The sequence below is a fragment of the Molothrus aeneus genome, chromosome 1 (genome assembly GCF_037042795.1).
Source record: "Molothrus aeneus isolate 106 chromosome 1, BPBGC_Maene_1.0, whole genome shotgun sequence".
Lineage (NCBI taxonomy): Eukaryota > Metazoa > Chordata > Aves > Passeriformes > Icteridae > Molothrus > Molothrus aeneus.
The window spans coordinates 126,609,875-126,621,473 of NC_089646.1; the positions used below are offsets into that span (position 1 = coordinate 126,609,875).

At 37.2% G+C, this 11,599-nt stretch overlaps 1 protein-coding gene across 2 annotated transcripts in view; it reads left to right on the forward strand.

The window, feature by feature from the left end:
• Positions 1 to 3,206, forward strand: part of RSPO2 (R-spondin 2) — a 104,208-nt gene extending 101,002 nt beyond the window's left edge. For both annotated transcript variants that reach the window (XM_066547464.1, XM_066547471.1), the window contains exon 5: positions 1,121 to 3,206. In XM_066547464.1, the coding sequence (XP_066403561.1) occupies positions 1,121 to 1,230 (110 nt within the window). In that variant the 3' untranslated portion in view covers positions 1,231 to 3,206. The remainder of the gene's footprint in view (positions 1 to 1,120) is intronic.
• Positions 3,207 to 11,599: the final 8,393 nt, after the last annotated feature.

The following is an 11,599-nucleotide window of genomic DNA, read 5'->3' on the forward strand; positions in this document are numbered from 1 at the left end:
GGCAAACATTTTTCCCAATAAATAATGTACTGACAATGTAGATTAAAAATGCATTTTCACATTTTTGTGTAATGTGCTATTCGAATTTCTTTTTACTGTCTTCTTAAGTTCATTAAGTGCTCCTGAAAGTTTATAAAGTTGGCGCTTCTAGAGTTTAATAACCTTATTTTTTTACTATTGATCACATATTTTAGTATATGATACTGCCAAGAAAATCCAGACCATTCTCACATCCGACAACATTTGGTCGTCTCCTTAAATCCTACTAGAGTTGATAGGATTTAAACATATACTTAAAAGGTAATGCACTGCTCAATGAGGGCCTTTGTATCTGACATTTTTTCTGTCCATGCTATCTTTGCTAAGATAACCAAAGGGCACTGATTTATTATTAGAGCTAAACAGGAAAAACTTTCTCATTCAAAAAGCTTGTAAACTTTTTTTTTTCTGAACTGATGGTGATTTCCCAATTTTGTTTATTTTTCAGTGAACTTTCAATAGTAGAAGCATGTAATTAAATTTTTTTTTCTGCACAGTTATATACTGTGAGAATTAGGCACAATGTACTAATAAGCAATATCAAGAGTTCTGGTACTGTCTTTGCCAAAGCAGGTAGGATGCCATCCAACCAAGTTCTTGGGCTCTAGTGCCAAATTTCTCATTGAAGTCACAGATGTGTTGGACATGACTTAAATAGGATTACTCACTTAAACAAATTTACACAAGGGTCTAAGGCATATATCCAGCTTCCAGTGGGTAAGGAGCCTGCATTCTCATTTGGCTCTGGGCCTTGGGCACTTGCATAACGTTGCTTGTGTAACTTACCCTGCCAAAAATGAAACCTGCATCAACATGGTTACTCATACCAGAAAAATTGTGCCTGTGGACAAGTGATGACAGTCAAGGGATCCTGCTTCCTTTTGTAACACACTGAAAACTTCTGTTTTCACTGACGATTAAAGCTCTTTAGCCAGCATTACCATTGCAGTCCCTACTGATAATTTCTCTTCCACTGAGTTGTTTTTGTTGGGTTTTTTTGTTTTTTGTCACTTCTGGATTCTTTACTTGACTCATTGCTATTATTTGTTTTTCCTTCTCTTTTTTTTTTTTTTTTTTTCAGGGAGAAGGCCAGCAAAAACGAAGGACAAAAAAAAGAAGAAAAAGAATTTGATGGAAAGGGCTCAGAAGCAGCACAGCATCTTTTTAGCAACGGATAAAACAAGCCAGTAAAGACTTGATTTTCCTTAATGTATTTTTTTTTTTGCAAAGTGCACAAAAGCTGCTATAACCTCCTGCCCGTGGATGCACTACAATTCAGCTGCTTTGACAGTATTGGTGGCAAATAACTTGTGAAAATAAAGCCCACAAGCTTGTTTGATTTATTTATATATTTTTAATTTTATATTTTCCTGTCATTTTTGACCTGAAGACTTCAAGCTCAGGAGTGCACTGAGTTGGATCAGTGGAAGTGGTCCTGAAGTGCATCAGCGACATTGTTCTGAGTGCCTGGTCAACATGTTGGCAAGGAAAGAAACCTACACAGCACCAGTAGGTGGACCTGTGCATATTTCAATAAACAGGGGGAAAAGAAGTCTTGGAGGTGCAGGTACAATTGGATTTATGGCCTATGTTTCCTATATTTGTACATTTCAAGAGTAAATGGATATGACTTACCTACTGAGTGGTAATGTACATTGTTCTCACACTTGCTACGTCGACACAGTTGTGAAATAAAACTGCTTTAAGACAACATGCTGCAGGATTCACTGCTCAGACTCACCCAAGCACAACAGACTGTGTGTACATAGTACTCTGTCTACATATAAATGAACATATTTACTGTACATCTATGCATTTTTATGTATAATACTTTATACATGTTTAAAGGTATGTTCTGTTGGTTCTAGTAATGTACTTTAAATAATCCAGTAAATGTTTACTTTTTGCTATGTTTTAACTATTTTATCATGTTTCTCAATAGTTACAAACTGGATTTTTTTTTTCTCATTTGCAAGGCACACATTTGCAGAACTACCTTGCAATGACCCTCACAATGGAGTGTCAGCTCTGAAGTATAATTGCCAGACTAGTAATCCACAAATTCTTTCTGAAATTCAGTACTTCTGTCTTTGCCCCCATGTATTTTGTCTCAGAAAGAGAAGTTTAATGTTTTTTAAGACGAGGCATGATGATGATAGAAGTTTTGAGTGTCAGGAGAGAAATTACTTGTAAAGTTCTTGGTATCTAAGACTGTATATGTAGATTGGGATTTTTTTTTTTCCCCAATGTAATGCAGCGTTTTATTTCAGTTAGTCCTGATGCAGTCAGATAAGAAAACAAATAATTTTTCTCCCTGAATAAGAGAGAAACAAAATAAAGGTCATGTAAGGTCAGCCATTCAAAAGTATAGAAAACACCAATTCCCCAGTATTGCCGATTATTTGTAGAAGCTTAACAAATTTATTCTGCAGCTGTTGTTTGCTTTGGGATATTTTTTGGGGGGGGAGAGGTAATTTTCTGTGCAGGACATTAAAATGGCACAGGATATGTAATTTGGTAATCTAGCATTATTGGGCTAGCATTCAAGGTGATTTTTGGAAACCTGACATGGAAAGCCTACACTAAAATGACTGTCACTTAAGAGAAATTATTTCACTTTTAGACCTAAAATTTGCATACGACCTACACAAAAAAAATGAAGCAGCAGAACAAACCCCAGACCTCCACAAACCTCTTTTTGACATATACTTTAGAATAATCCCACAAATTCCAGTTTTAGTTTGATGGGGTTTATGTTTTTCAAATAAACTAGGGAAATAAAGCATCTGTAAGCACAAATATATCTGCATTTAGCTATGACAAGTGTTACTACCAAAATGTACATATGTTAGACACATATGAATGTTCCATCAAACTGCTTGTGGACTTCCACTCAGCCGTGAGGTTTTCACTGTATTTTCATATTTACCTAGAACATAATAAAGTTACAGACAGTAAGATTGCTCTAATCCTGGGATGCTATTTTGGACATAAAATGCTCACTTAAAAAAAAAAGAAAATAAGAACTGTAGCTGTCTGTCTGCTTATTGGTTATCAAATTTGGCTGTAAGTTCAGTTAATGCCCTCATACAAGCCTTTCAGTAGTGGTTACAAATATTGTATTAGGCATGTCATGGAAAGAATGCTTCCAAATACAATAAAATGGTGTCACAAACTCCTGAGTAAAATATTTTTGGTCCTTTTAAATTCAAATAGCATATTCTTATGGAATTTCATACATGTAGAAAAATTGCAGAAGGTAGGGAGATGCAGATTTTCTTGCACTGAAGTAAAAAATGTGAGGGTTTTCCATACAACTATTTTGTTTGAAAAGACCCTGAGCATTAGATATACATTGATTTCTCCTGTACCACTCACCTTCACACCAAGAGTTTTATTGGGAGTGTAGAATGAAAAAAAAAATGTCCCTAAGTAGCCCTCTGTAGCTCCTCCTTTGTCCTGGACATCCTGCCTGTGCATGGTGGACCCTGTCAGTGTGTTCATAGCCCTGGGGTTTTGTAGGATCACACTCTGGAGGTTTGAAAGGAGGGTTCCTTGGACATTAGGAAAATGCTTTGCACTGAGAAGGTGTTTGGTCACAGGCTCCTCAGGGAAGGGGTCATGGCACCAAGCCTGTCAGAGTTCAAGGAGTGTCTGGACAGTGCTCTTAGTAATATGGTTTAGTTTCAGGTACTCCTGTGAGGAGCAGGGGTTGGACTTGGTGATCCATATGGGTCTTTTCCATCTTGAGATATTCTATGATTTGATGAATCTATGACCTTGAGAGAGCAGCTAGTCAAAATATTTGCTTGAAACAGGGCTACCTTGAAGTTATCTTCAGATACTGTTTCTTGATGATGTGCAGAAGATCAGGTTTTCAAAGCTGGATAGTGTATAAACAGACTTTGCCCACTGTGGCTCTTATTTCATTTAAATTTGATCAGAAGTGAACTCACAAAGATCATATTTCTTTTCCAGTATGCAACGGACCAAGTACAAATGCCACCTTTTCCCTCCTTTCCTAACTGTTACTGCTTTTTGAATCTGTTTCTCTCAAACAGCAGAAGGTTTCAGAGCAGTGTAACTTTTGTGTTCACAAGGCTTTAATGCCCTAGTTTAACAATTCACTATTGGAAAATTATTTCAGACTACAAAAAATTCAAATTAGGAGGACTAAGAACTTCATATGCTATAGTCATTAGTTTTAAAATGCTGTTATGTTGCTATGATGAGTAGAAAGTGCTTTTTCAAATCCATACACTATTTTATATCTTATTCACATGTCCCAGAAAAGAAAATTGCCTAGTGCACTGTGTATTTAGGAACTATCTATTCTCAGTTTGCCTTAGCTTATCCTGGCCTCCTAATATCTGTCTCTAAATTAAAACAAAACAAAACAAAAACAAAGCAAAACAGAAAAAGAATAAATAAAAAAATACCCTAGATGTATCTTTAAAGCAATTATTTTGTGGCTGAGTCATCTTTATTGCATCTCAGCTACTCTTGTTAGTGAGAAATTATTGTTATATGTCTCTTTGTTTATTCCTGGGGGAAAAATCCAATGTTGCATTCCACATTATGGTAATGCAAACCTTCCATATTCTGAATGTCAGTGTACGGACATTGTTCTCTTACACTTGTATATATATATATATAGATATCAGCAAAGGAGTATAAAGATATCAGCAAAGGAATAGTGAATAGTTATAGAGCTTACATGATGTGTCTTCATTTATCAAAATGAGTTACAGAAAACTGCAGAGCAGAAAAAAAAATAGATGTTCATCCATGTTAGCTAAAAACAAACCAAAGATCAATTAAGTGCCATGTTAATTTTTTTAAACAAAAATGTTGCTAAAATCTGGATTGAAACCTCATAAAATGAGAAGACAGATCTTTTCCAGACAGATTAAAATCAAAATCAGTGCTTCAGCTTCTTTATGCTGATGAAATAGAATATAGAATAAAAATAGCCAGATATTTCTGGCACAAGTGCCATGCTTTTTTAAGTGGGTGATGTTACTGAAGGCTGATGCTACCACTTAGCAGAGGATATGAGTTTTGAATTCAAACTCTCTTTTCACCAACAAAATGTATTTGTCTTTGGACACCAGTCCACTTTCACGTCCAATGGTGTAAGCCAGCATGAATTCCAGTAAGCTCTAGACTGAAATTATTTTGGACTGACATCAAGAAGAACAAAATGTACCCTTCTGAAAGTGTAACCCAGAAACCACTGTCAGCTTTTTGTTTAGTCCTTTACCGAAAGCTCTGTGCTGAACCTGGCATCGTTTCTTTTATGAGAAGCCTCAGCCTCAGGACTGAGGAAAGGACATTAACTTTAGGAAGTATTAGAGCAGTCTGACCTGCAGGACAACTGGGAGAAGAGCAGTCCAGTATTTGAAGTGCAGTTCCTCTCAGAAGAGAAAAACTTTAAGAAAAGTGTGATAGGGAGAGTGTCCAAAGTGAGCCCAGCCTTTAGTCCATTGCCAAACTCTTTCAGACTTCAACTGATTTTTTTAAATGCAAACTAGTTCTGTTTATGTCTAACAAACATATGTCTTCAACCCCAGTGAAGCTGTATGCTTTCTTAAAGGGCCAGTAATATATTCCTGGTTGTGCCAGATGCAAATATGCCCCCAGCCTCCTTGTTTTCAAATTGTGTCTTCAGTGACACTCGTGTCACACTTGATTTTAATTAGGCAATACTGATGAAGCTAACTAACAGTTCATAGACCACAAATGAATAAACACTAAAAATGAGGCTGCTTTGTTCTACCCTGTGAATTTCTATTTTCAAAATAGAAATTCAGCTCAAGAAAGCAAACATGTCTTGACTTGCAACTGTTTCTTAGCTTCCCTTCAGACTTTAAGGGGGTTTATGAGAAAGATAAGAGTTTTGGGGGTTTAGTTGGGGCTGTTTGGTTTTATTTTTTTTTCCTGATATCCTCCTTTTTTATTTAAATTTATTTATTTTAAATTTTTTCTCTCAGAAACTACAGTGAGACTTTCTCTTTGCTTTCTGTTTCTGAGTGGACTTGGTTGCCATCTACAGAAGCTAAGGGCCACAACTGCAAGGGGGCTCCTGATATTTGCTCTAGAATTGTTTCAGTCTTTTATTTAATTGTCTTGTGGTAGGTACATGAAAAGTCTCAGGCCCACGGAGTGCAGCCACAGGATTTCTCTGTCACGACCTGGTGCTCTCCTTTTGGCCTCGTGTTCCTTGTTATGCTCTAGCCTGGCTTCAGCAGGAGCAGTGAACAGTTTTCTACCATAAATGTCTTCTAGTCTGCATATTTTCTTGGCTAGGGCATGTGATTTCTAACTCTAAGGCTGATCCTAGCAATTTATTTTGTGGTCAGATATTTTCTCTCTAGAGAGAGTTAAAGAGAAATTCAAGGACTAAAGGTCTAAAAACAGATGATGAGAGGCATGTAAACTCTCACAGCTATTATCTAATAATATTAGCTATTATCTAATACATAAATAGGTAAGTGTATAGGTAAATATAACGACCATCCCTGATTCAGTGATTGCAGATGCTGAGGGAATATGAGATCAATGGACAGCAGATAATGGCTCAGGTTTTACACAGTATTGCCCATTGCCACTGTTGGAGAGAGAATATTGAACTGTTGGTTTGACTTGGTAGACCTTCTCTTTTAGGCTTTTATGGAAAAGTATGTTGTGTTTGCTGCTCTACTGAGATAGTTTAGATAATGGGTTTTCTGACTTTTTTTATGGTTCATAATGAATTTATAAATTCAAATCAGTTTGATCCCAGGTCAGTGGGATTGTTTAAAATCCAAGTCCTCGATCAGTTCTCTTGGGACTGTGGATGAAGGCAGTCAGTGATCTCAGCAGGGAAGGTAAAAGGTCTTTATCCCCTAAAGGTATATTTGACTTAGAACTAAAACTGTGACAGTTAATGACAAGGTGATAGCTTGTAGAAACTTGGCAACAGGAAGAAAGATGTGGAAGAAATATTTTTCAGTCTTAATTTTATATGTAGTAATGATAGATATGTATGAATGCTGAATGATAGCATTTTAAAGATCTGTAATGAGATGAACAAAATTGTGTTTCTTCTGTATGTAAGTAACTGCAGTTCTGCTGATTATTTGAATGAGGCAATATATCTTCATTTTTACTCTAATTTTGGGTTTATTTTTTTCTTTCATGCTAACAGTGAAGCGCAAGTATTTGGGGGTTTTGCCTACTCTTTCTTCCCCTCCCCTCCTGCTCCCTGGGGCTCCATCTGCCATAATTCAAGCCATTCCCACAAGTCCAAAGCTGCAGATGCTTTGCAATGAACAGCTGACTTGGATATTTTTTGGCATGTATTTTCAAGTGACAGAGCCAGGCACTCTGAAGAAAATCCAGATGTTATTCTGAGAGAGCAAGTAGGTAGCACATGCATTCTATATAAGTATGTTAATTCTTATTCTTTCCCTGGTCAGTTTCATTCTTTTAGGTGTGATGCAAGAAGAAAGAGCAGATATGTTTTCTGGGAAGCCTTCAAATCCACTTAGAAAAGTAAAGATTTTTTTACCATACTAGAACTGAAAAATATTGATATTGGTGTCGTATTAAGCAGAATGCTACTATTGTTGTGCTGAATAGACAGAGGAGATGGAGAACTCAGCTCCACAACAGAACTTCATGCCACAAATAATCTGATCATAAAATTATCTTTGCCCTATTGAAATGGCAAATAACTGATAAAAATATAGATAAAGGCTTCTTGAGCAAATAAAAATCATTTAAAGCTCATGGACTCTTTGCTAACAATGAAGAAAATGTGTGCATTTCAGCCTGGACTACTGTACCACCAAGGCATTATTCAAGACCAGTCTTGAATCTTAGGATCAATTTTTTTAAGATCTGGAATAGGACTCGAAACATAGAGCAGGCCAATTTTAATTCCTTTAGTGCAATATCGTAGAATCGTAAAATGGTTTGGGTCAGAAGGAACCTTAAAGATCATCTAGATTTTTAGAAATAAACTCTCCAACCAGTTTGATAGGTTAGAAAGTCAGCATTATTTTATTCAGCATTGTTGGTGCATGGGGATAACTCCACCTAACATACACAAACACTTTCAAAACTTTTCATTATTTATACATTCTACCAAACAAATTAATGTTCATTGGCTCATTAATGTTCATAAATTATGTCATTTTCTTCATTAATTAGCATTTTCTCTTCTATTGGTTATTGATTTCTCACTTATGCTAATTAGTCCACCCAGGCTGGGTTTCAGGACAGTTGCTGGATTGTCCTAGTTAGTTTCTTTTTTAGCTCAGAGCTCTGATAAATATCCTTGTGGTCCATGAATTCTGCATTTCTTGTGCCCCATTTTAGCAATATAGATCTCTCCCAAGGCTTTGTTAACCTCCTTCCAGGTCCAGAAGCATATCAAGTTGATTACAACTGCTTTAGTAAAGCTTAGAGTTTCATTAATTTTCCCAAACTGTCCTTCCACAATAGCAGCTTATCACAAACCTTGCTAAATGCTGGCAACAATGGTATGTGACAGAGTGGATAATTGCACAGCTTATTATTACTTAAAGCAATTAATTAGAAAATTAATCAAAACAATTAATTATAAAAGTTATTAGGAATGTTGTATCATTTACTGTGCACAGTATGGTACAAAACGAACCATTAATCATGGCAAGGGATAAGACACTACTGTGTTAAGGTTAAAAGGATTTTCCAAGGTTTTCCCCCACTGCTGCATAGATGCCTTTTTAAAGAAATACAGCTTGTTCTGTAACAGCCTGAAGGACTAGGTCAGCATATGCCAGAAAGAAGGGCAATGCACAGCTGGCAATTTTTAATTCTTGTGTCTATATGTGTCTTTAAAGTTGAGAAAGCATGGCTGAGGAAGGAGTCACAAGCCTTCTTTGACATAACTGTGGTGACCAGATGGGAGCTCCCACCCATCTTCTCCACAGATTCCAGGGATCATCACTATTAAGGAAACTTCCCCCTCTAACCATCCAGGACCCACCCTGGCAGTCGCTGCCACACCAAACCACCTGAGCTGGGACTGAGGCCCCTTCATGGCTACACACCCCACACTCCCACAGTCAGAACAGGTTTCCTGACCAGCTGGACCCTGTGTTCCCCAGAACAGAACATAAGATGTGGGGATCCTTTAAATAATTTTATCTTGGTGGAAAATTCAATAACAAATTAACAATTAAATAACAAATTAACAGCCTGAGCTGGTGCCTCCCAGAAGGGACCTTGAACAAAGGCACTCCTGGGCTTTTATACCCTCACAGTCCAAGTCCACAAAAGCCTGGGGGTCACTGGTGCCTGCTGGGTCTCTGAGTGTCTGGTGCCCTGGCCAGGCTGCAGTCCCCATGGCATTTGTTGTGCGCGTGCTCCTCAGCAATTGTCACCAGCCCTTGTCCCCAGCTGTGCCCACTGAGATCCATGTGTAGTCACTGAAATGAAATGGATGGAAATGCATCTGTGTTCAGCAGTTTATAAATGACAGCACCTCAGAAACAAATGAACACCATGTAGTGTACTGCTACATTTTATTAATCTTCAGAATGGAACTGAGACTGACCTCTAAGTGCAGGTGCTTTGTTAGATTTTGCAGCTGAATTTGTAGATCTTGCTGAGGTGAAGCTATCAGACACCACTGCCTTCACCTTGTTGGTGAGCTGCCAGAAGGCACATAGAAACTTTAGTGAATTACCATGAGTCTGAGCAGGCACAAATCTGTAAAAATGCAGTCTTGTCCTGTGTCCTAAAATATTAACCCATTTTTTGAAAAAATTCATACTGGATGCAGATGAAGATAAAACCAGACATATTCCAAAATTTTCATCCCAAGCTGAAGAACAGTATGATCTTAAAGTATCAGGAATCCTTCCCTTAACCCTCTTGGAAGTTATCTGATGTAATCAGAAGCACGGACTCACAAGCACTGTTAGTGAATTCTCTACATGGGTAGATATTATTTAACTTTAGAACCTCAGACCAGAGCACATCTAAAATGATACAGATATAAGTGTTATAAATCTAAAATGATATAGATATAAGTGTTTTACTTATGTCTTTAATAACTGTTTAACAGCAGCGGTAAGACATGGTATGGTGTATGCATTGAGCTAAAAAGTGGCACTTGCACAGGACACAGATCTTGAGAAGAAAGGAGGATGTCTCACAGGCTATGCCCAGCTGTGTCTATAGAGTTGCTCAGTTATACACCCTACAGGGAAGCATATGACACATTCAGATAATTAGTTGAAAATTAGACACCTGGATGAATCGGGACAGTGTTTTCTTTGTAAATGTGGTCACAAAGATACTATTTTATTTTTAAAACCAGGACTTATACATGAGCTCTCCTTTACTTCCCATTTGGTGTGTGTAGATAAACCTGTTGCCTTCTTGGGGAATAAGTCCTTTTTCCTGACTTCATGAAAAAGAATAATTGGAAGGGCAGTTTTTCATTAGTGGGTGACAACAACAACTCAAAAACTAGTATAAGCTTAATAAGCCCTTGACTTTCTGAAAATCTCCACATTTTTTCCAAGAGTATTATTTGAACCAATCCTGGATTTCAGGATCATGGAAGAGATAGAAAGCATATGTACAAACATGAACTTCTCAGCAGCATTGGAAAACATCAGCTTGGACTCAATGCTTTACATATTCAAAGCCATTTCGATGCCAATTATGCACATTTTTGCTTAGAAGGCTGAGAGCTTCATAATTGTTACTTAGTTTTTTAAAGAAAATGCCAGGTTTTTAATTTTTGTGCTTTTTTTTTATTTGAAAAAAATACTATTTCTACTCTGAGTTCTTTATTTCAGTTAATGATTCAAAGATACATGATTGCAAATTTCTAACCAGAATTGAGGTAAGATTGATATCTGTTAATTGGCAAAAGACATTTTAAATAAACCCTCCAAACGTACATGCCCAGTTTATATAAATAACAAGTTAAAAGGATTCTTTTGATGAGAAATATTTGGCAGTGTGAAGCATAAGAGTATGACATAAATATCAGAGCTGGTAACAATTCAGTGCTGTTTTCACAATATTTTTTCAAAGTTGCCAATTTATTTTTCAGCACATACTAATTTAATCTGAATTTATTGTTGGCATGTTAGTGGACATAAGTTGCAGGTTTTAGGTTTCAGAGGCAGGTAGTGACCTGTGTGAGGAGACCATGAACTACACTGTGATGTTCACAGCTTCTTCCAGCTCACTCTGAAGCCCTCAGGTGCTTCTGGGTTAAACTAAAGTTTTAGAAGCACAACTGCAGCTCCTGGGGACCAGAGATGCACTCTTGGAGCAGGAGATACTCTGTGCTGAATGAAGGGAGTACAGACACTGCAGATCCTGTGAGCAGCTCAGACTGGTGCAGGTACCTGTTAGGAGCTGTGGCTCATCATCTCACTGGATGGATCCTGATGGATTTAATAGAATCCAGGGCAGAAGGAAGGAAAATACAGACTGAGAACAGAGTGGGGTAGGGGCTTTTATGGAGGATTTTTTTTTGTGTGCTTGTGTCCTTTTTCTCAACACC